Raw genomic sequence first — 24,955 nt, forward strand, 5'->3', positions numbered from 1 at the left:
TAAGGGGAAATGTCTGTGCGTGTTATGGAGGGAATGCCTACGGGTGGCATGCCTACGGATTTTCCTCCTCTAAAAACTACGTGCGTGTTATGGTCAGGTGCGTGTTATAGAGCAAAAAATACAGTAATCTCACGTGACTTCTGAATCTGAACTCCTCCACTTAAACATGCCTCCAGAGTGAGTTGCCAAATTCCATCCCAATCAGCAGAGTGCAACTTCTAACCAGAAAGCCAGAATTTTCACAATTGCGTTGTGGTCCCTTGGAGTGGATCCCAAGTACTGTGAGCAAACTGAAGAGATCTGCATGTGCAGTGGGAGCAGAAGAGCAATTCTCTAGTTGGGAGGTTCTGCAGCAGTCCTTGTGCTTCCATGTGCAGCAGCAGAAGAGAACATTTGGACCAAAACCATCCAAGAGGCACAAGAGTGTCCCTAGCTGAACACAAAACAACTCCCGTCCTGCATGTAACAAGATGCTTTGGGACTCCCAAAACTTCCTAAAAAGTGCAAAGCACAATCTTGAAATCAACTGTGCAAATGTAACAAAGGTGAACAAATCTTTAAAGATCTACACAATCTCATTTTTAAGCTGCATCATTCTTTGGTTCCTACGGTTCAGGCACTAGGTAAAGGGACCCCGGACCATTAAGTCCAGTCATGGATGACTCTGGGGTTGCAGCACTCATCTCACTTTATTGGCTGAGGGAGCTGACGTTTGTCCGCAGACAGCTTCCGGGTCATGTGGCCAGCATGACGAAGCCGCTTCTGGCGAACCAGAGCTGCGCACGGAAACACTTTACCTTCCCGCTGGAGTGGTACCTATTTATCTACTTGCACTTTGATGTGCTTTCGAACTGCTAGGTTGGCAGGAGCTGGGACCAAGCAACGGGAGCTCACCCTGCTGCGAGGATTCGAACCGCCGACCTTCTGATCAGCAAGCCCTAGGCTCTGTGGTTTAGACCACAGTGCCACCTGCATCCTATTTGGTTCAGGCACTACCTAACAGCAATAAAAGCAGCTGTTTAAAGTAACTGAAGGGTTTTTTTTGAAAGAGCTCTTTCTGGGATTTAGAACTGAATCAGTTCACAAATTCGGTCTTCAGCTTTTCCAGCCTAAGTAAATCCATTCCATCGCAACCTGTAACCTGTGGAGCACTTTTGTGCTGTAGGATTCGACAGTCCATCCTAGGGCACATGCTCAGTTTGAGCTGGATCTAAGGTTGAGCAGAGCACGTGCTGAAAAACCCTAATGACCTGCCCCGCCCCACCCTGGCAGAGACAATAAGCATCTACCCCTGGAAGCTTGTGTAGAATCGTAGAATCAGAAGGGACCTCCAGGATCATCTAGTCCAACCGCCTGCAATGCAGGAATATGCAGCCGTCCTTTTATGCGGGGAAAAGCCTGCAACCTTGGCATTATCAGTGCCATTCTGAGGAAAGTGGCACAAGCGATCTGTGCTATTATTCTGGTGCAAAATGTGGAGCTGGGAGGTTAGGAGGGGCCGTTGCTATGGTTTATACAAATTTCTTCAGCCCAGCCTCCCAATTTCCTAGTCAAAGGAGCAGCTCCCCCCCCCCCCCATTTCTCCCTTCCCGTTAATAATGAAAGGTAACATCATTTGTGTGGGTGTGCCAGGGACATGAATGGGAATTAGATGTGGCACTTTTGTGCCCATCTCTATCATTCCCCATGTCCCCTTGGGCCCCTGGTACATCTATATTAAGGGAGCTTTCCACAGATGTTCTGAAGTACATCTGGTGGCATAAACCCTCCTGCTAGCATATCTGTCTTTGCCCCCAAGCAGCCCTTAGACTGCCTCCTAGGGTCCCTCGCCAGAAAGTATACATATGATTGGGCCCTCAGAACATTTCTATTTTACTGTTTTATGTGGTCAAGCAGCAGGTATTGCTGATGTCAACGGCATCAAGATATATGACCCTCCTTCTCTGAAGAAAAGAGACTTCAAAATGATTTTAAAAGCATGTTTATGTGTCTGCACATAAATGTGTAAAAAGGGTGTTATGACAGTTTATACCACAAACTTTACAGTAAGAAAAAGCACTTTTATGACAATTCACAAATTCACAAGGATCACTTTAATATACAAAGCAATTACTAGCATTCTGAAACACAAAGCAGTTAGTATGTACACAATGTTAATAAAAAGCAGTGTAACTCAGTACGTGGGGTGGGGGGAATAAACGCACAAAACAATAATTACAAAATTAAAACGGGGGTGTTTCTAGGAAATAGAGGATTCTCAAATGAAATTAACCCATCCCCATTTCATATTTCTTTGCTCAGCAATTTAATTACAAGAGGAAACTTTTTTCAAAGTTCAATACCCTGTTTTGTGCTGATTGTTTTGGGTGAAGAATCAGAAATGGGGGTGAATTTTAGTTTCTCTTAAATAAAAATAGCATAGCCATCCCCATTCCAGAAACTTGAAATTTTGCATTGTGATTTCTTCACGTGTAAACTGCCTTCCAAACGTAACGAAGGAGCTTTAGAGAAGGTGCTTCACTTGCACAACTTTCTCTCTGTGTGTTCTTGCAAGCAGAATGGTCATACATAAAGTAGTAGGGTTGTAAATGGAACTGAAGGTCTAGCATTTAGTTTCTTCTTATTTCAAAACAGAAATAATTCTATTACACAGATATGGAGTGGTATCTGGCTCAAGTGCAACCGGTAGAAAACATTTTAAAAACAATCTCCCAATTATTTATCATGACCTTATTGAATACCATCAAACTGTTTTAGGTCTCCTCTCCTCTTTCTTCCTGCCTCAGATTGTCCATCAAATCAATTTGCAGCCACGGCTCAAGCGACTGACTGATACAGTAGTATCTTGCTTAGAATGACACAGCCAATGGTTGTTTTTAAATCTGCACCAATCTCTAACTTGATTCCATTATCAACAGGTCAATCGGGAGGAGAAATTCAAGGGAGGAGGAGAACCTCCAGATAATTAGAGAGGTTTGATGTGCCTTGGGTTCAATGTGAGGCTAAGAGGCCACATGTAAACAATACAGCATAGTTATTGTGGTAGGCAGTGGCGACTGGGTCATATTCAGAAAGCGCTGCAAAAGAATGGCAACGATAGGACCTCGGTGCTTAATTTTTGCAGCCACGTATCCATAAATTAACGAGCTAAATCCCAGCGTAGTTGTTCTTAGTTGTCTCATTACACCGGGGTAAGCTACACCTTGACACCAAGCATCTCGGAAATAAATGCTGCATTGGTGAAAACGTACGTGTGCGCACAAACCCTGAGAAAGTGAGTAAAAGGGTACAGTAAGATGCGGTGAGATTCCTTACAGGTATAAGCAAGGATAAGCAGGATTCAAAATAACAATCCTGAATCCTCATCATTTCTGACTCTGTAAACATGACTTTAAAATGTACGACCGCTCACTTCAAGCTAGCAGGGACCTGCATTTGCAGTACCAAAAATACATTTGTGCTATTAAAAAAAAAAAAAGCCTGTCCGTTCACCTACGACTATGGTTTACATACATTTTGAGGTTCCAATGTTTCAGGATGCAAATATATCAGAATGAAATATTTGGGATTGCATTCTGATATGCCGTCTACCGATTTCTCATCTTGCAGTGAAGCCACACAATAATTCTTAAGCTATAGTCAGCATGGAAGATGAACGTATCACAAGACAATGCACTGCTAAAATTTCAGCACCATATATTTAACAGTTCCAAGCTGGCTGTGCTTCTCAATGTGCTCAGAACAGAGGTTGGTGTACTTTATATCTAGAAAATTTAGAAGACTTGATAAAATCTATCCATAGGCATAAAGTATGCAACCATGGGTTTATAGTATATAAAAATAAACCCATTTTAAGAGTCTTTAACTTTACATCAACTCATCTTAATTGCCAGCAGGAAATACTCAGGAGTTGTGCTTTCTGATAAATCTGGGTGTGTTATGTAGCTTCACTCTTTAAGGAAAACAAATCCATGCATCTTACATTTTTTTCATCTGGACTCTGTCCTTGAAATGTTCAGTCCTATTCACAAACTACAAAATGAATTTAGTATCACCAAAATTTAGTTTCCCCTTTTCTCATATGATTGTTCCAATAATTAAATACAATCCTCTGCCACATTTCTAATGTCATTAAAAGGACTGTAATCTTCCTAACTTCCACTGGATTGTAGATTTTTGGTCCTGCCCTGCAGATCCCCCCCGCAAGAATTGCCTCTTTTAAAGTTTATCCTGAGAGTCAGTGGATTAGCTAAAAGTAATGAGATATATACAAATAGCAGGACCACAATAAATATGCTAGACGCTCTTCAGATTAAGAGCCAAGCTGCATGATCAATACCCTCAAAGGCAAAATTTGAACTGTACTGCCACTTCACACTGCAGATGGCAATTGAAATGTTTGCCCAAACATTAAAAACTAAGATGTCAGTGGAAGGCTATAGTATACCCTTCTCCATAACACTAGTTTTTTTATGGGCAGGATTTTTAAAAATACATGTGGGAGCACAATCAAACATTCAATCTCCACCTGAAGCATGTAGCTGTACATTCTAGCCTTCAACAGCACCCAAGGCTGCAAGTCATGTATTTGAGCTCATTACCAAAACTGATTTTGGTCATACCACAAAAGTTCTCACCTTACTGGGAATTATTTAGCTTCAGATAATTGTTTCTGAAATAGAGACACTATAGAACCACCAGGCTTGTTTAGACGGATGTGTGCTTTCACACTCAAGCAATGCTGGAATAAGATACTAGAAACCACACAAAAGCAAGAAAACTGGAAAAATATTTTTCTCACCAAAAAAAAAAAGGGGTGGGTGGGTGATTAGTTCCCTTTGTATAAAGCAAATCCTTTCCTTTTATTTTATTTTTTTTGCCTTAATGTATAGCTGCCGAAGAGACAAAGCACAAAGTGAACAATCTGGGGGAAGAGAGGAGCTTAAAACGGCTGACATAATTCCATAATTCACTTTCTAAAAAAATACAAATTGCAGTGAAATAAAATCACTAAATATGGGTAAGTGAACAACAATACAACATATCAATAAGCGCCAGAAGAATGTAGCTCAAACAAGAGGCTGAAGCGTGTATATTAACACGCATGCACATTCTCTCTCTCACACACACAGAGTAAAACTTTTTTCTGACCTCAATATACTATAATACTCAGCATTCCTGACTTAAAAGCTCTCAGAGCTATAGATTATATACTGTGTATATATATTTTATATATGTACATATTTTATACATACGCATTTTCCAAGAATATCTGTTAGAAGAGCACCCTGGGCAATATTTCAATTGCCTACATGGTACCTTTTATTTTGTAAAAGATAGAAACTGTACTTGAAACCAGACCTATGTATGATGACTACAATGGAGCTAGCCCTTTCTACACCTTTCCCCCCCCCCCAATTAAGCCTGGCAACCAACTTAGTATTTTAGCAAAATTTCTGTTGAGCAGCAAAGGGGCCAAATGCAAAACAACCAGGTAAGACAATCTTGCTGTTTGTTCAATAAATTAGCAATATACAAAATAAGGGTTTGCTTGTTTTTCGCATTCTCTTCAGTTCCTTTTGGCTGTCAGAATTACAAAGGACATACCAGTAAAGTCTGAACTTGGGTTGCCGAAAACATAAGAAATAGGAAATTGTTTTATTTCATAAGAAATGCCAGATATCTCGGTATTGGGTAAGTAAAAACTGACAGATGTTATTTTATTGCTGGTGAAAGATTCCAGAATGAAAACCCTGAATTGACCTATAGACGAGCCACACTAGATTCTGCAAGCAGTTCATGTTGAGCCTCCTTTGACCGAATGGAACCTGGGAAAGGCTGAAATTAAGCGTAGGGTCAGCCCCACCACAACCCATTTGTCTGCTGAGCTCCCTTGCTGAAATGCAACTCTCTCAGCTAATTGCAGGAGATGCCAAGAACACAGCAAGCAGAGAGTTTTGGTGGTTGCTTTTCCTGATGAACGAATTTTAGATTATTACATAATGTTTAAACAGATTACCTGACACATCCACAGCCAGCTTTGAAAGAGGCTTTCTCAAACCAAGATCAACACATACAATGGTTTTCAATGAGGTTAGCAATTCGAGAAAATCAGCAGAGATCATGATTCTACCAAAATTTCGGAGGGTGAGGGGAACAAACCTCACAAGGCAGGTAAAAATTGTGGATTTGAGTTCTCCATAATCTATCATCTCGTTTCTTTGTAGGAATCTGCTTTTGTTTTTTAAAAAATATATATTATGATGTGAGAATTGAAGGGTTTCTAAAATGGCAGAACTTATTTTTGTTCAGAATGTCTGTATTATTTTATCCAATAGCAGGAGGAAAAGTTTGCCTTGCAAATAAAAATAAGCTGCTTAAAATATGAGGCTTTTTGTACTCTTTAATTCTAAAGATTTTGTGACATGCCTTACAAACAAATTTTGTCTTCATCTGATAAAAGGGTAAATTATAAAGATTTGCACTTATTTTCATAAAAAACAAATGCACTATTAAGTAAAATTACTAGCTAAATTATTGCTACAGGTGTTAGATTTAACTGATAAAACAATGCAATAGGCCATGTTGGTTTTATCACCTTTAAGAAGATCTGTGAACTAATATTCTTTCAGGAGCAGTCTTATTTTATGTGCAGGCTTTTATAGATGAGGATCAAAATAACTGCTGGGATTAGAGATTCAAAATAACTTCATGTTCTCTTAAATAAGTCCATTTTGCCTCCGGAGAACTGATTCCACCTCTAAGTAGCCAAAGTAGCTTGAACAAAGGAATTTCTAATGTTGAACGGCTTATTTGCTGCCTGAAATCATATTATACTGATATTACTGATTCCTGCAACATACTTTAGGGGAAGTTTTTTTCTTTTCACTCCTTAGGGTTTGAATGTCTGCAGATGAGAAACTTTTACTTAGATCCAGTTTGATCCCTAAATGATACAGAGTCCTACTGAAATCAGATAGCTTAACTAGGATGCAGGTCTGGCTGATGACGTAGGTTCAACAAGTCAGCAAAGTTCAATTTCACACCATCTGTGTGCACAATAGGGAGATTTAGAAAAAAAAAATTCTCTACCTGCACGAAAAAGTTAACATTCACTCCTTTCTTCACTAAAGTATGCACTGCTAGCGGTTGCCTTGTATAACATCGCCTCTGGATAATGCAAAACAAAAATGGTGTTTTAATGAATTATTCTTTATGATAATCTCATGGACTTCTAAGCTAAAGCAGAACGTTACCGTTCCCGCTCTACTGCTTGCTAGGAGTCCATGTCCCCTTAGGATATCATAAGCGTTAGATGATTTCTTTACGGGCAATCAAAAGACTGAACACATGAAATCTCCTTTTTTTATATAAAAAAACCAGGAAATCAATGGAATCATCTTTTATCATATAGAAAACTATCTAAAAAACAGATGGAGGTTACAGGTGACTATCCCACCTTCTCCCCAACCCTTCTCTATATGCTTATTTAATTCCTACTGTGTACATACCTACATACCTGAAGTACATGTCTTTTGGCATCATTCTACCACGTAGCTGCAACTGTAATGTTTGATAATGGAGGTTTGAAACCATGCAACAATTTGGCAACCATAGCTTCCTCAGAGCATACCTTGGGTACGCATCCAGCCCACATAACACTTCAGGGCAGAGCTTCGGGATAACCATCTCTGAGGGATTCAGACGAGCTCTGTGTTTTAATTCTTGAAAGCATTATGAAATAACCCCTTCTGCGCGCGCACACAAAAAACAAAACCCAGCTTCAGAAGTGAACGTTATTATTCCTTGAAGAAGATGGGAGATGAGGAAGTCTCTTCTCTTTCTTCTCAACCAGGATGCAGTGTGGTGAAAATATTTCGGGGGAAGGGAGAGGGAAGGTGGGGGAGAAGTGGAGGCAGGTGTTTCAACATTCACAGTTTAATGCAAAGCACAGACGGATAAAATTCTGCAGTTGCTTTCAGGCAGTTTTGCGCGTAGAAAAAAAAAAGAGAGAGAAATGTTTAGAAAATAAAAAGTCCACTTTGTCTTTCTGGCAGTCACCAAAGCAGTCTTTCTCTGACATTAACAAACCAAAAATGGGGATCTAAAATTAATCCGATTTGTGGCAATAAAGGTCCTTAAGTGCTTTTAGCTCTTCAATCAATGTCTTGTTTTGGTTTTCAAGCACAGCCACTCTGTTTTCTAGACATTTGACATATTCCTTTTTCTTCCTGCGGCACTCGCGTGCTGCTTCCCTGTAGGCAAAACAGAATATTAAAGCTCAAGTCAATATGTTCACTGATTTTAAACTGATAAAACTGAGGCAGAACTAACTGAATAGCATAATATTTTTTGTTTGTTTGGGAGTAGAATAAACACAATTCTTCTTTACAGACAGGTGAGCGACAGGCTTCCTTGTGGCAGTGGCAAATCACTATTGCTTGCCTAACGTATCAGGAACCTTCTGAAGCAATGGGAGGTAATTTCACATATGCCATTCAACTGTATGGTATATATTTTGCATTTGATGTTACTTTCCCTTTTTGCATGGACTCTGGCTTAAATTCAAATTGTTGGTAAATTGTAAGGAATATTTGCATTTGGTGTTATTTTCCTTTTTGGACTGATTTTTTAGCTAGGTAATTTTGGGATGTGGTGAGAGGAGGAAGGTACTACACACCACAACTTTTCTTGCCCTTCATGCTGAGGGATAAAGACTGGTGTGTACTGAAGCTACCTTTAGGAGCCACATTTCTGCTTATTTTATTTTTCAGGCACAGCCAAATTTCTGCCACACCCTCCGTTCCACCTGGTAACAAATCCTTCTGCAGGACTATGGGGAGCTGGGTAGGGTTGGGGGGGTGGGTCTGCTGGTCCTCCAGAGCACACAAACCTGTTCTTCATTAGGCGGACTTCTCTCTTCCGCGCTGCTTCCTCTGCTGGCTGGGTGGGAAGTGCTGGGGAGGATGCCATCACGACACCAGGTGCAATGGTGCTTGTAGGTGCTGTGCGAATTTGGTAGGTCTGGACATCTCCTGAGGCAGCTAAGAGGGGGAAAAAGCATCAGGGAATACAGGGGTATTAGGTCTGACAGCTCTGGAAGCCTACACTGGGGGGAACATTTCAAACGAAGAACCTCTCTCCGCATTACCTGAACCTGCATGGTTGATGACACCTTTGTGTTGCTTCCGTGCTGTGCTGCAAATGTGTAAAGCTTCTGCCTGTGTGGCTGGGCTAAATGTACATATTTAAGTAACATGTCCATGATGTGTCTGCCTCTTTCTCCCCATCTTACTTGCCTCTGTTGCTTTGCTCATCCCTGCCCGTTCTTGCTTTCTGATCCTGTTTCATATGGCCTCTTCGCACCCTAGCTCTCTCTTCTACTTCTCTAGCCCAGACCCTTCTCCAATTCAATAGATCACCCCACTTCCAGGCTGCCGGCACTGCTTCTTCCACAAGGCCTTTCCTGACTCTTCACAATCAACCCTTTCCCAGTCTTCACCATCCCTATCTGCAGCCATTGCTACTGCTCCTCCTACCCAGAACCTTTGTCAAATTATAGGCTTCTGCCGCGCACAGCTGTTTCCTCCTGTGTTTCTCCCTGACTCCTTATTTCCCACATATTATTCTTCAAACCCATTGCTCTTTTTTTTCATCAGGCTTGGCCAGGCACATAATTGTTTTTGTGTGGGTTAGTGAACAGTCATGTTCAATTAAACTTAAAAGTAACCGTAGGGACTTTCAAGGAGCAAGAAGAGTAAACTCTAGTTTGGGCACCCCCACCTAACAAATTAGCTTTTGGATAGCTCTTTGCTCCAAAATTAAATAATGTCCCCACCTTTGATAGGTTACTGTTGCCAAAGATTACTTGGCAGCACCAGAAACAAAACCTTGAAGGAAGGACACTTTTAAAAAACCAAAAACAAAACTATGCTAATGTCTAGCTATTAGCATTCAGAATTCTGGCCCATTACTAACTACTTTAGTCTATTGCCCACTATCGCTAGAACAGCAGACTGTATTGCAGCTTCCTTAGAAACAGGTATTTGCTTAAAAGTATGGTGCTTCACAAATATTACATGTGCACAGTGATTCCCTATGGGGGGGGGAATTCCACACACGGCACGTGTCTAGTGCTAAACTTGAGCAAATTGCTTAAAACTGCTCTTCTTTACCTTGTACAACAACTTGGTTGCTGGGCACGAGAATCTGCTGTCCATCCGTGGTCTGTGCATACTGTAAAATGGTGGTACCAGGCTGGGTTGCAGCGGCATTGGTCATGGTGAGCGTCTGCAGGCCTTGGACTCCATCGGTGCCATTATTAGCCAGCTGGATTGCACCTCCCTGGGTGATGGCAACTGAAAGCAGGCAGATGCGAGTCAGCATATGAGAATATTGACCTCCTCAGTGCCATACACACAACTGTCCTCAGTCCTTTAGTCAAACCAACAATTTGAGAATTAAGTCCGTTTCAAGACTCTTGTTTTTTATGGATGTGGCGCCATTACCGTTGTCAGTCCAGGGAGATACTGCCCTGAGACTGAAACCCCAGCAGCTGGGACTGCAATCACCACACAGGCCAATGTTAAAAAACTGTCATCAACTTGCCAGTTATGTTTCTGTTCCTTGCAACCATGGTTGTTGTTTTTTAAAACAACCTAATTTAGATAATAATTTCCTCCTGCAGAGTGAAAATATCTACTTTATGGGCAAAATAAATATTTACAACTTACATTTCAAGAGTAACAACGAGACCCTCTAAATATTGATCTTGGTGATCATGAGGTATTTACTATGTGAGATTTTCAGTAATATAAAAAATGTGTAGGTCAACAGAATATTAGTTACAAATAACGAATGACATAAAGCTCATCCAAGTTAGCAATCTACTTCTGACATGCCTCTATCAAGCTCTGCCCATTCTAATGATTAAGGTTTTTTGTTTTTTCGCTTTGTTTCCCCCTCTTCTCTACCATGCACGGTTAGGCTTTAATCTACACCCTTTTCTCAGATCTCCATTCTAGCATTCCTCCGTCTCTTTATCTCAGTTCCTTTTCGTTCTCCACATACAGTTTCTCTTCTGGTTTTTATTTCATGCGTCTATTCTCTTTCATGAAGTCCCTCAGTCTGTTCTACCTCATCCAGACGGAAGCACAAATACTGTTCACACACGGCCCCCTCATTCAGCGCTTCTAGCACAAAGCTCCTCAGCTCCTCCACATTTACACCAGTCCATTCATGCAGACAATACCTGCATGCAGAGCATTGCCATATTGATGGTTGATATCAGCAACACCAGTCCCTAAAAGAAAACCAGGACCACACTGGGGACCAGGGCAAAAAAACAGTTGCAAGCACCATGCTCTTCATCTGCCCCACCCCCCACTCCAGCCCTGAAAGTTTACTGAGTAAGGACAATCCACATGGCAATGCTTCTCACATGAAAAATGCAACTGGAACATGGAAGCATGCTTGCATGCAATAGCTACTGCAAAGCAATGATTACAGAACCAGCGTCAATAGGAGTTAAACTGGAATACAATCACCTTATCACTTGATAAACTACCACCTCAACTGCTTGAGTCAGCTCGTCCTTCGTAGTCATAATGGCACAAGGTGACAAAGCTATTCTATGTACAGGCAACCCCCCCTACCCGCCAATAATATACCTTCAGCTAGGACAAGTGAAGGGTGTTTGGGCTGAAAAAAAGACCTTCAGAATTGTATATAAACAGACTTTGTTGGCTGTGCTCACTTCAAATTGTGTGCTGCTCAAGAAACCCCCTGTTCTACCGATCCATTGCATCAAGGAAGTGTTGTTTATTTTGCCAGATCAGGAAGCTGGCCTTTGGTGAAAGTAGGAACCTTTGCATCCAAAGGGCACTCCCCCCCCCCCCAGGGGAAACTCACAGGAACTCAGTCCCGGCACCTCTCAGGTGGGTTCCAGCACCTCTCAGGTAGGTGCCATTGCCATTTTAAGAGAACGAGGAAGGAGCTCATGGCGAGTTCTCTTTTTCTAGAAAAATAGCACTGTGTCCTGTCTGTATTACCTTTTGGCCTCTTCCCACGTATTTCCTGTTTCTCTCCTTCCAGCATTTCTGACACCACCATTTCAAAACTTGGGAGTGGCAAATGTGGGGCTTCGCGTTTTGAGCACTTGGGAAAAATTCATAATATAAATACTAAGCATTCTTGCCATCTTTTAAAAACCCAAATCTCTGAAGTGTTCTGCCTCTCCACTTATCAGATGAGAAACAACAAGCAACATACTGTATTGCCCACTGCTTGTCTGGTAAATTGGAGTTGGCACCGTGACAGTCGTGATGGCAGGTGCTGTTGCTTCCTCTTCAGACTTCTCTTCTTCAATCCTTGGCACTCCTGGGGCATCTGAGGACAAGTCGTTCAAGATTTTTCTGAAAAGGGAAGAATATTGTAGAAATCTCACCAGGTTCTCGTAGCTTCTGTATTTTTGGGCAGGAGAATTGGTATAACTGGAAGGGCAGGGACGGAATGCCCAGGCTGTCACACTGGCAGGGTAAGAACCTAAGGAAAGCCTGGCTGGATCAGACAGAGTATCCATTCCAGTATCCTGTTCCCTATAGTGGTTAGCTAGGAGCATGAAGCCTCATCTGCCATGTGCTCCTAAAGCAACAGGTATGCAGATGTGAAATGCCTCTGAATATGGCTCTTACTTCCTCAACAGGACTTGACCTATGGATACCCAAGGATTTGAACACAACACTTCAAGATTAACATCTCTTAGCAACAAACTGTATGCTGAAGTCAAAAAGGATTTCTGTCCCTATGGTACAGTTTGGGATAATCCAACTGATTTAGGTGCACTGGGCCATATTGAACCAAATCACTGTGCTAGCCTAATAAGGCTTCACTTCCTCTCTTCAAACCGGGTCAGGAGAAGCCTCATGCCAAACATCTGGAACACATTATAGTTATGCAGTATGACTATAACTTGTACTGGAGTTTGTAGAACAACAAAGAAACTGGTTGTTAAGAAAACTGAAAGCTAAATGACTTTTGTCTGACATGTCACTACATAGTAATTATAAGAAGCTGATTTGCTGCATGTGTGTAAGAGAAATTAAATTCCTACCTGTAAGAAGGTCGTCTAGAAAGAATCTCTCTGCGTTTCTGGGAGTCTGTGACACTGTCCACGGATTCCTGTGAATCTTCACTTTCTGCAATAGTGGAGATCTAGGTATAAGAGCACAGTAATGTTACCGTTTTAAACATATTTAAGTAAAAACAGGTGTAAAGGTGAGAATATGGCCAGCAAACCCACACCATGAGGTCCACTTCTATACATGAAAATCTGAAGACCCAAGTAGTGTAAGAAACTGTGGTTTCCTATCGACTCTGAACTAACATGCTCAGAGGAACATGGAACTTTATAAAGCCTGGTCTCTGCAAAAAAGGAGATGTCATTGATGCTCTTGGTAGCAGAAGGCAGTTATGGGATCCATAGGTGGTATCTGGCTAGCACTTGCTAACCTGGTTGACTGGTGAATATGAAAACACAATAAAGAAAAAGCAAGTAAAAGTCTGTTTCCCCAAAAAAGAAAATAATGTTTTTAAATTTAAAAAACAAACAAGCAAAAACCAAACATGTGTAGATATTGGCAAGGCTATCAGGTGCCTTCACTTGTGGAACATAAATTGCTCAAAGATCTATAGGTACGTCATCAACATTCAGCATAACCAGGATTTCAGGATTGTGAAACACTTCTTAATATTTCAGCATTCCTACTGCATTCTTGCCTTTAATCTTGTCCTCCTAAATTCCAAGCACTTTTGTTATCAGTTTCTTATCTTGTTTCACTATGGTTAGAAATTCCTGTGTGTCATCTGTACTCTGGAGGGTTTTACATGACAAACAGCATAAACCTAGCTTTAGTGACTGGAAGTATAGGCAGAAGAAACGACAGAACTTGCAAAGCAGCAAACAGGAATCCTTATCAAGATGATCTAAAAAACCTAGTACCGCTTACACAACTGTATAAACAGACTTATGAAGTCTATCTGCTGAATATTGATTCTTAATAAGAAATCTCTAAAACTGCAATCCTGGGTGGATGCATAATGGCTCAAGGTGGAAGGCAGGAGTACAAGGCAGAGGAAAACCCTGGTATCCCTTTGACTGTTTCCCTCTTTGTTTTTTTAAAAAAATATTTCCATACCACTGGAAACAACAGGAGGAAAGATTTAGTTCTGCTTAGGCGTGTGACTAAATTTCTCCCTCATTTGAGGGTAAGTCACATGACCAGGATGCCTCTGGATCAAAGCTGCTATCTCTTTTTTTCGCCCAGCTGACTTCAGAATTCCAATGTTTGCTGGGCTAGGGCTTTGAAGGATCTGTCACAGAGGTAGATCCCATCTAGCCTATGGCCTATGGGACGCCACCTTGGTGACCTTAGGGCTGCATCCTAGGTTTATTTCACATTTTTAAGAACATAAGAAGGGCCCTTCTGGATCAGACCGAAGTTCCAACTAGTTCAGCATTCTGTTTCCAAGAATTGCCAGCTACATGCTTGTAGGAAGAACACACCAGGGCAATCTAAATTGTTCCTATTGCCATAGGTAAAGGTAAAGGTACCCCTGCCCGTACGGGCCAGTCGTGACCGACTCTGGGGTTGCGTGCTCATCTCACTTAAGAGGCAGGGAGCCAGCGCTGTCTGGAGACACTTCCGGGTCACGTGGCCAGCGTGACGAAGCTGCTCTGGCGAGCCAGCACCAGCGCAGCGCACGGAAACGCTGTTACCTTCCTGCTATAAAGCGGTACCTATTTATCTACTTGCACTTAGGGGTGCTTTCGAACTGCTAGGTGGGCAGGAGCTGGGACCGAACGACGGGAGCTCACCCTGCCGCGGGGATTCGAACCGCCGACCATACGATCGGCAAGTCCTAGGCACTGAGGTTTTACCCACACCGCCACCCGCGTCCCCTCCTATTGCCATGCTTAATAGCAAATGATTTTGAGAGTACTCTGGAACCTGCTTAGGGAAAGAACCATATTAAATACCACTAATTAAGCAGCATAATGAACTGCTTAAGTCTTTTATTCTAAACCAAGGGTAGGCAGCTGCTTTCTGCTGTAGAGGATACACTAGCTGTTCTAAATCGGTTACTGATTCACATCACAATATGAACACCTCTTTCAAGAAAACACCTATGTATGTGCAGGTCTTCCAGTCACCTAAACACACACCCCTCTTCAGCAGAAACTAAATAAAATGCTACAGTGGTGCCCCGCAAGACGAATGCCTCACAAGACGGAAAACTCGCTAGACAAAAGAGTTTTCCGTTTTGGAGGTGCTTTGCAAAACAAATTTCCTATGGGCTTGCTTCGCAAGACGACAATGTCTTGCGAGTTCCTGCTGGTTTTTTTTCCTCCCCCCTTTTTCTAAGCCGCTAATCAGCTGATCCGATCAGCAGATAAGCCGCTAAAAGCCGCTAATAGCGCTAATCCGTCAATGGGCTTGCTTCGCAAGACGATAAAACCGCTAGACGAAGAGAATCACAGAACGGATTCTTTTCGTCTTGCGAGGCACCACTGTAATAATAATAATAATAATAATAATTTATTATTTGTACCCCGCCCATCTGGCTGGGTTTCCCCAGCCACTCTGGGCGGCTTCCACAGAAACCAAAAAACACTAAAATATCATACATTAAAAGCTTCCCTGAATAGGGCCGCCTTAAGATGTCTTCTGAATGTCAGGTAGTTGTCCATCACCTTGACATCCGATGGGAGGGCATTCCACAGGGCGGGCGCCACCACCGAAAAGGCCCTCTGCCTGGTTCCCTGTAGCTTCACTTCTCGCAATGAGGGAACCGCCAGAAGGCCCTCGGCGCTGGACCTCAGTGTCCGGGCAGAACGATGGGGGTGGAGACGCTCCTTCAGGTATACAGGGCCGAAGCCGTTTAGGGCTTTAAAGGTCAACACCAGCACTTTGAATTGTGCTCGGAAACGTACTGGGAGCCAATGTAGGTCTTTCAAGACCGGTGTTATGTGGTCTCGGCGGCCGCCCCCAGTCACCAGTCTAGCTGCCGCATTCTGGATTAGCTGTAGTTTCCGAGTCACCTTCAAAGGTAGCCCCACGTAGAGCGCATTGCAGTAGTCCAAGCGGGAGATAACTAGAGCATGCACCACTCTGGCCAGACAGTCAGCGGGCAGGTAGGGTCTCAGCCTGCGTACCAGGTGGAGTTGGTAGACAGCTGCCCTGGATACAGAATTGACCTGCGCCTCCATGGACAGCTGTGAGTCCAAAATGACTCCCAGGCTACGCACCTGGTCCTTCAGGGGCACAGTTACCCTATTCAGGACCAGGGAGTCCTCCACACCAGCCCGCCCCCTGTCCCCCAAAAACATTCTTCTGATATGGTGGACTGCTTCAGAATGAAAACTTAAGAGCGTTTATTTTCCAGCTGCCCCCTTCCCCTTGGAAGGCTTCAGATATGAAAGGGAGGATTTATAAAGCCAGGCCCCATAACTGACCCACAGGGGAATCCTCCTCAGCTGATGCCTCCCAGGTCTCAAATGCTGGCTGTGCTGGCTGTACATGCTCCCTGCTCCCTTCCATGAAGGATGTGGGTCTTGCTAAGTCAGAAGACATCCTCATAGAGATCAGTCTGCAGTTCCCATCTCTGTCAAACCTGTGGTCCTGTTGCTGCAGGCGCTCCACCAAGGCCTTGCGTCCTTCACTGGCTAGGCTTTAGGGTTTTTCATGGTCATTCGGACGGGCCAGATTAGATGCTCCTTGGAACTAAGCTGGAGTCTACCCTGAACACTCTTTCCCCTCTTACATACATTTTCAACATCTCCTTTACAAGGCTAACCAAACAGCTTCCAGGTATCCTTCAGCAAGCAGCCTTTTCTCGCTATAATAGTTATCTCGAGAAATACTGTTGTGGCTCAGGCCAGACCATGCCTATGTCCAGTAGAAACCGAAATTTTGTTGCTGTAACAGTGGAGGTGGAAAAGAACAAAAACGAGAGTGCAGCGACTTTAAACGGAAGAGATGGAAATGGTGAGAGAGCCTGTTTGAACTTTTTAGTCCTGTCCTGAACATAGCAGTTTTGAAGTCATTTTTTCATCTTGCATAGCATGAACTACCTATAAACTATGAAATGGCAAAGGCAAATTGGTATTGTTTAGAATTTCTTTGCAGAAACTTAAAACGGTGCATGCTGATAATAAAGCTCAGGATACAACAGTTTAGGCAATGTTTCTGTTTTTCAGGAAATAACATGGTTATTTGAAAGGCATTTTCACGTACCTGAACTGTCTGGACTTGTGGGGACTGAATAACTGAGGGCTGGGCTGCCTGGATAACACCATGGACTTGAACTGTTTGCCCATTAGGCAGCTGTACTAAGGTCACGGTGGGAGCAGATGATGTTGCGTGAGCTGCTGGCATAGATACCTAGGAAAGAAAGAAGGAATCATTATGCTAAAACCACAGAACTAATGTCTTAAATCCTTCATTCCTCCCTATTATGTACTAACAGAGTTAACAAACCTTTTCGACACAAGAATCAGGATGTCACAAGGGTTGACAATTTTATTATAACAATCATATCATATTTTCTTTTCTTCGAAGGTACTAATGAAGAATAAAAGACTACACTTACTTTATACACCTCTTTCACTTTTTTTCATCTTAAGTATTTATGACAAATAATGAACTTACATGATTACAGATTTCATATTAATATTTATTTATTTATTTTCCACACAACCCTTCTTCCAAGGATCACAGGGCAGTTTACGATATAAAAATACATAACAAAGTAACAAACAAAAGCAATACCTGTCTGACACCTAAAGATAGGCAATGAAGGCGCCAGGTGAGCCTTCCTGGGGAGAGCATTCCACAAATGGGGAGGCTCCGCAGAAAAGGCCCATTCTTGGGTTGTCTCCCTGTGGACCTCTTGCGGATGAATACAAAGAAGGGCCTTAGATGATGATCGCAGAGTCTGGGTCAATTCATATGGGGAGAGACGGCCCCTGAAGTATTGCGGCCCTGAACCACTGAAGGTTTTATAGGTCAAAACCAGCACTTGGGCCTGGAAACTAATTGGCAGCCACTGCAGTTGGGACAGGATCAGTGTTATGTGCTCAGTGAGCAACCTGGCTGCTGAATTCTGCACTAGCTGAAATTTCTGAACCTTCTTCAGAGGCACTCCCATGTATAATGGGAATTTATGTACTAACAAATTATTTTTCATTAAACCATGGTTTGTTTGAGTGTCTGAACCCTGTCCAGTGGCTTAACTATGATTTATTTACTGACAAGAAGCCACTATCTGGAGGAACAACCTATTGTTGACTTATGAGCCTTGACTTATATTAACTATGGCTTGCTGTTAGGTGCAAACCCAGGAACCTTCCTTAACCATGGTTTTTTTGGCCACCTATCTAATGCTTATTAAGCTACAAAAGCCCAATGAAAGAACTGATGGCAAAGAAACCAAACATTAATGAAACAAGCCACAGTTTGTTGGGGCGTCTGTGAGACAACTCACAGTTAACAAACCACAGCTTTGTTAACAGCAAACCACAGTTATTACACAGCTGTGTAATAACAAATTCATAATTCTATTAATAAGTTGGATTTGTTTATAAAAAACCTGATTTAGTTGATACTGGTGGTTTTAAATAGGATCTTTTTTGTTCTCCAACCAAAGCATACGTTAATTAAAGGCTGCTTAAGATCAAGCTTTTTGCTCAAGCATGCAGCTCCTTCTCATCTCCCTTTGTGTCATGCAGCAATTAAATTCAGAAGCTGCCAATGAATAATGGTTTCCTGTTCTATCCAAACTGAGAAACTTACAGTTGCCAGCTTTGGAACAAGCTGTGTTTAGCTTCTTCTGTAGTGAATAAACACAGTTTTCTCTTTTGGATGAAGCAGGAGACTTCCAGGTTTAATTGCGGTCTACCACGAAGGGAAGAGAGACAGGGATGCATGTAGAGGTAAAAAAAACCATGATTCTCTTTTGTGGCACCTCAGTGTTTCTTAGCTGCAATAGTTGTAACAAATCATAACAACCTTTAAACCTTTTAGATTCTGTAAGAGATGTTAAAGTTACTCTTATAAACATTTGCTTAAGGACACAACAGATCAGTCGAGAACAACTTTGTACCTGCGCTAACGTTGCGATTTGTGGCTGGGCCTGTACTGTCATTTGTTGGTTTTCTGCCTCTGTAACAGCTGCATCGCCACTCTGTTGGTTCTCTGCGCCAGATTCCATGGTCATTTAGTTACCTACAACGGTAATGATTTGCATTACTATTACAGGGCAGGTGTACTTCTTGCCATATTTAAGTTTCAGTTACAGAATTTGTATTGCACAATAAATTCCTGATTATCTGCCAGAAATCTTATGTTATGCTGCAAGTTCCCTCTCGTTTACATAATGATTGCTTTCTACAGAAAGTAATAATTATTACAGTTCTTGTCGCAAATAATGCAAACTAATTGGGAAGTACAAACAATAGCACAGGGACTGCCAACCCAGTATCCACAGGGGAACATACATCTGCCAAGGCCTTTCTCCTTCACTCTGTCCTTTGCCGCAGTGCAGGGGTGTGTGTGTGTGTGTATATGTATGTGTGTGTGTGTGTGTGTGTGTGTGTGTGTGTGTGTGTGTATGGCAGGGGAGCCATCTATTATAGCCCACAGAAGGCTTTTCTCAAAGCTAATTGTGGCGCAGGAGGGTGGGGGGGCTACTTCAGGGATGGTCACAGCTGGGGAAGGGTTAGCTCTCACCTCTTCAGCTGCAACTCCTAGCCACTGAAAACATCACATATCACGGTTGGGGAGTGAATGTGTTTAGGTTGTATGTGTGTTTGGTGAACCCAAGTTTATCAGGTTTCCAGATGAGTTCACAGCACCCTGTAATACAACTCTGCACTTTTACTCAGAAATACACCCAGCAACGTTTACTCCCTAGTAAGTGTGTTTAAGATTGTTTCCCCAAAAGCAGAACACTTATAATAATAAAGAGTGAAGTAATGTTAAGTACCAAAATACTTTACAGCATATATGGCAAAAATATATCTGGAAAGTTTGAGTTACAGCTAATGCTAATGCCAGCTTAAGACTTTCTGGCCTGAGCTTTACAATTGAAACGATGATTCTCTATGACTGGTTGGCTATCCCTAACAAGCGCTTGCCTCCTTTCACAGCATCCACCTTCATGCAATATCTGATGGACCCCAAAATTAAATGGAGTGATCTATGAACCACAGGATTAGATAGGAAGTGGTTTTGATGAACTTTTTTTAATATTTAGCAAACTTAAAGGTTTGTGATCTAGCTGGAATGTACATTAGTCCACTACAAACAACAGAATTTCACTGTGCACACTAGCCATTGTAGGAAAGATGAGTGGGTCTTGTAACCAGATGTTAAGAGTGTTTCCCCCTGAAATAAAAGTGAAACCAAACTTGGGAGGGAGAAATGGTGTCAGAAACATCTCTGCCAGTTAGCAAGAAGCATTTTCACTGAAAGTATGTTGAGATTTGAGGTGATCAGCCGCTAACCAAGGAAATTTGTTGAAAAGTACATTAAAAAGTGCATATTGCTGGCGGTGTTATAGTTTCTTAATACTACCTTATTATTTGATTGTAAGCTCCACCTACGTGAACAATGAAGAACATGTCCCTCAAATAAAAACAACTTTTATGAAGGAAAAGAGAATGTCCCCCCCATGTATCTATCTCTTAGGCTAACTGTCAGGGAACTGCCATCGGAGGAACAGGTGGTGGAAGGGCTCACGGAGGCTGGGAGATACCCAGCAGCTGAAGCAGGAACCAGCAGGGGGAGAGGTGGGTCTCTGAGGGAAAGCGAGCAGGAGGGATGGCTCCGGGACACTTCCAGCGAGAACAGTGGGGAGGTTTCTGGACCTCCCATAGGGAGACCCACTCCTCGCCGGAAACTGTCACGCCGTGAGTCCAGAAGACGTGTTTCCGTTAAGGAGCTTTTATGTTGGAAGCGATTCCGAAAGCAGCCACTGTCGGAATCTGCCAGTGACTAGAGGAGCCATGTTTGAGGGGCTCCGTCACAGACAGAGGTTTGTGGACTTGAGCAAACTCTGAGGGACTACGATTTTACGCACAAGCAGCTCATCATCCCATCACACTAACGTATAGATCACAAAGCATTCTTTATACAATATGAATTTCACTTTGTGTGTTTGTATTAGCACTGCACCTGAAATGTAAAAGTGAAATGACTGCCGCACAAGTATTAATATACAAACTAAGGCATTTGATTTACTTTCCTGAATGATGTCTGCTCCTTCAACTTGCTCTCACACAGATGGCCACCTCCAGTCCACCTGGCTGTGAATGGGAACATGATCCACTGGGTTGAGGAAATCTTTGATTCTCTTGTTTAAATCTCAGAAACTCAACTTGCATATAAGAAATGTTTTCAGCCCTCATGGTTGCAAAGGATTATGAAAACACCACAAGGATGTATTCCTGCCTGTGCCCACCCTTCTCTTGGTGTAACCTGACCTTCCGTCCCTATGAAGTGCTTAGAACAGAAAAAGCTATTTAAGTCCCTGAGTATCCTTTCACCAAGTCTGCCTATGTACTCTGAATCCTTGTCTGGTTATCTTTTGCAAAGGCTGTCACTGGCTTTTTCAGAAAACCTCCAAACCGTGCTCCCCTGTCCTGCATACTGCCTCACTTTTAATGCAAACTAGGAAGGCCATGCAATGATTCATTAATCTCTCCAAACCAGAAATGGAGACCATAGTTTAAATAGTTTTCTAATTTAGATGTCATGGCAAACTATGATTTGTGCTGAAGAGGAAATTGCAACAGTAATTCCCTTAATGGTTTATTTTTTAACTTTTTAATTTTGTAATTCTTATATTTTGTTTAAGAATGTTGGTTGAAAAGTGGGCTGTGAATTCATAAATTAAAATAAATTTTGATTTGCACTTGGATCAAGAGACTAAGGACAGATCACCAGAGTCAAATACATGGTTCTTACCTTTGTAACGCAAGAACTGAATTTCGAAACCACACATTCTTGGGCAAGGCAAGTTCTAAAAATGTTAATGAGAAAAGGAAACCCTGAAATATGTTTAACACACTTTTTACTGCATGATGTGCATTAACAGTAGAACATTTTACTTCTGAAATTATTTGGAATATGTTATTGCTCATTTTTCCCCAATTCTCTGATAATGAGGGAGAAAAAAAATGCAGGGGAAAAATATTGTGGGGAAGTTGTTTGTTGCCATCACTTCATTTCAGATTATTTCATACTTCTAGGTTGGCATTATACAAGAGGCACAGGATTTGACCCTTCCAAAATTTTGAGGTGATGCAACTTTTCCAGCTCCACTTTTTGAGGTGTGGCAACCAGAACTGTATAGTTATGTTATGGGCAGATTTTTATTTTTGAATCTCTTTCCTAACGATAAATAGTTCAGCTACATCTGTGAAATTCTGCTCACTCACTTGGTCTCCCCTGCGTCAGAGGATGGCTGCCCCTTTGGGGTTTTAAGATCCATGCGCTGAGAATGCCTCTGGCAGTTGCACAGAAGAATTACACCAACGTGGTTTTTCTGTTGTGATGGGCAAAAGCATACTTTTCCATCCCACGCAGGGAAAAGGTACTGGAGCCTCAAAGGCTGTAAAAATCCCCTAGGCCTTATGTGTTGTTTGCTTCACATGCATCTCCTACTTGCCCACCCCAACGACTATCGTTTTATCACCAACTGTTTCCTTAGGCTCCTACTTTCTCTGGTATCTTAACCTCTATCAGCTCTCACTTGCTTCGCCTTCCCTGTCTGCTCACCACTCTCCCCTCTCCTCTTCCTGCCAACAATATAAAATTCTCATTTCTGTAGGCCATGCTAGCTTTCCCCACAGATCTCACTTTATCAGACCCTTCTTCTTTCCTAATCTCTTTTTCCATTATACTTGTGCTCTGCCCTGCCCTTTTCCTCCAGCTACTGTGTCTCTGGATTCTCTGATCTTTATAGTTTGTCTACTTCCTGGTTGCTACTGTAAGCCATGCTATGTTTTTTTCTTAGTAAGAAAAACTATTGACAACCCACAAAGCTGGGTTGCCATTCTATGGTTGACAACTTCCCACAGCAGATATGATCTTTCTGTGTCTCTAAACAAGGTGTGAGGCCCCCTGAAGGTTTAATTGAATCTGCCAGGTCTCCCCATTGGACCAACAAGACTGTTTCCAGCAAGCCATGTCCACCTGGCCATAATTGACACCAGGGACGGGTCAAGTAGAAATGTGGCTCCCTGCTGAAAGCAGAGTTTGCACCTAATTGGTGGTGCTCACAAGTGCGTAGCATTTTGCGAATGCCAATGACAGGCTGATTGCTGGAGCCTGCAAAGCTTTCTGCCTTTGCAAGAACAGCCATCATGGCAGTGCTTGCAAAGATACACAGCTTTGCACGCACAAACCTATCAGCTGATCCTTGGTGCTTGCAAAGTGCTAAGCCTTTGCCCAGTTTGATTTAAAATCTCACCAACAAAGAAAAATGGGTTAGATGACACAATTGTGATGTCAGGTGACTGCCAGGTGAGCAGCCCTGCTCACCTGTCAGATTTGGCCTGCAGCGAATGCAAAAGGTAAGAAGGCATTGACGAAGCCTTCCTCCTGACATTCAGAAGCTCAGTGTTGTTTCCAAGGCTGCCCTTAAATATAATGCAGTGTTATATCTGGGTTGATGTAAAACAAGGTTCACTCCTTAGCTAGGATTTGAAACCAAGATTAAGAGCTGGTTACAGAGCAGCCAAGTGAAGAACTGGGAGATGATGCACTTAAGAAGGGATCTGATGTAGGTGGCCATGTTAGAACTGATGTGGCAAACATTTTGGAAAAGTAACTTCTATGCACAGACTATTAAAAGTCTGGTAAGAAATTAAAACCCAAATGTGCCTGGTAATTTGTATGTATGTAATATATGCATTATCAAATTAAAATAAAGGTGTGTGTGTGTTTTTTAATGTGGCTTTCCAGTTATTGCCAGACTATTCCTCCCATAACCCCTACAATTGGTCATGCTAGCTGGTGTTAATAATAATAATAATAATTTTTTATTTATACCCCGCCCAGAACCGGGCTCAGGGCGGCTAACACCAATAAAATTACAATAAAACGTAAAAGAAAAAGAAAAAAACAGTTAATTAAAATACGGGTTAAAATAAAATTTAAAATGCAGCCTCATTTTAGTAGTAGCCCATAAATCAAAACCATAAGGGGAGGGAAACATAAGGGTCAGACTGAGTCGAAACCAAAGGCCAGGAGGAACAGCTCATTCTTGCAGGCCCTGCAGAAAGATGTCAAATCCCGCAAGGCCCTGGTCTCTTGTGACAGAGCGTTCCACCAAGTCGGGCCAGTACTGAAAAGGCCCTGGCCCTAGTTGAGACCAATCTAACCACCTTGCAGCTCGGGACCTCCAAAGTGTTGTTATTTGTGGACCTTAAGGTCCTCCACGGGGCATACCAGGAGAGGCGGTCCCGTAGGTACGAGGGTCCTAGGCCGCATAAGGCTTTAAAGGTCAAAACCAGCACCTTAAACCTGACCCTGTACTCCACCAGGAGCCAGTGCAGCTGGTAAAGCATTGGATGAATGTGATCCTGCGGCAAGGACCCCATAAGGAGCCTCGCCGTGGCATTCTGCACTCACTGGAGTTTCTGGGTCAGCTTCAAGGGCAACCCTGTATACAGTGAGTTACAATAATCAAGCCTGGAGGTGACCGTCACATCGATCAATGTGGCCAGATCAGGGTGAGAAAGGTAAGGGACCAACTGCTTGATATGGCGAAGATGGAAAAATGCCACCTTTGCTGTGGCTGCAACCTGCACCTTTATGGAAAGGGAGGCGTCGAAGGTTACACCCAACCTCTTGGCGCTGGCACTAATTGAGCCCCCGCAAGAGATGGGAGT

General features: G+C 42.5%; 1 protein-coding gene across 7 annotated transcripts in view; it reads right to left on the minus strand.

Annotated features, from left to right (window-relative positions):
* Positions 1–1,965: 1,965 nt before the first annotated feature.
* The window catches only part of CREB1 (cAMP responsive element binding protein 1), a 34,295-nt gene continuing 11,305 nt past the window's right edge, over positions 1,966–24,955 (minus strand). The window contains exons 2-11 of one of the 7 annotated variants that reach the window (XM_083474746.1): positions 22,026–22,080; positions 21,300–21,364; positions 19,162–19,283; positions 17,295–17,441; positions 13,112–13,212; positions 12,271–12,413; positions 11,252–11,302; positions 10,176–10,358; positions 8,894–9,044; positions 1,966–8,255 (exon numbers count right to left, since the gene is read on the minus strand). In XM_083474746.1, coding sequence (XP_083330872.1) covers positions 8,111–8,255; positions 8,894–9,044; positions 10,176–10,358; positions 11,252–11,302; positions 12,271–12,413; positions 13,112–13,212; positions 17,295–17,441; positions 19,162–19,275 — 1,035 coding nt within the window. In that variant the 5' untranslated portion in view covers positions 19,276–19,283; positions 21,300–21,364; positions 22,026–22,080 and the 3' untranslated portion in view covers positions 1,966–8,110. The remainder of the gene's footprint in view (positions 8,256–8,893; positions 9,045–10,175; positions 10,359–11,251; positions 11,303–12,270; positions 12,414–13,111; positions 13,213–17,294; positions 17,442–19,161; positions 19,284–21,299; positions 21,365–22,025; positions 22,081–24,955) is intronic. The other 6 variants (XM_083474747.1, XM_083474750.1, XM_083474748.1 and 3 more) reach the window with 6 other exon arrangements.

This window comes from Podarcis liolepis (assembly GCF_965112155.1).
Source record: "Podarcis liolepis genome assembly, chromosome: 1".
Lineage (NCBI taxonomy): Eukaryota > Metazoa > Chordata > Lepidosauria > Squamata > Lacertidae > Podarcis > Podarcis liolepis.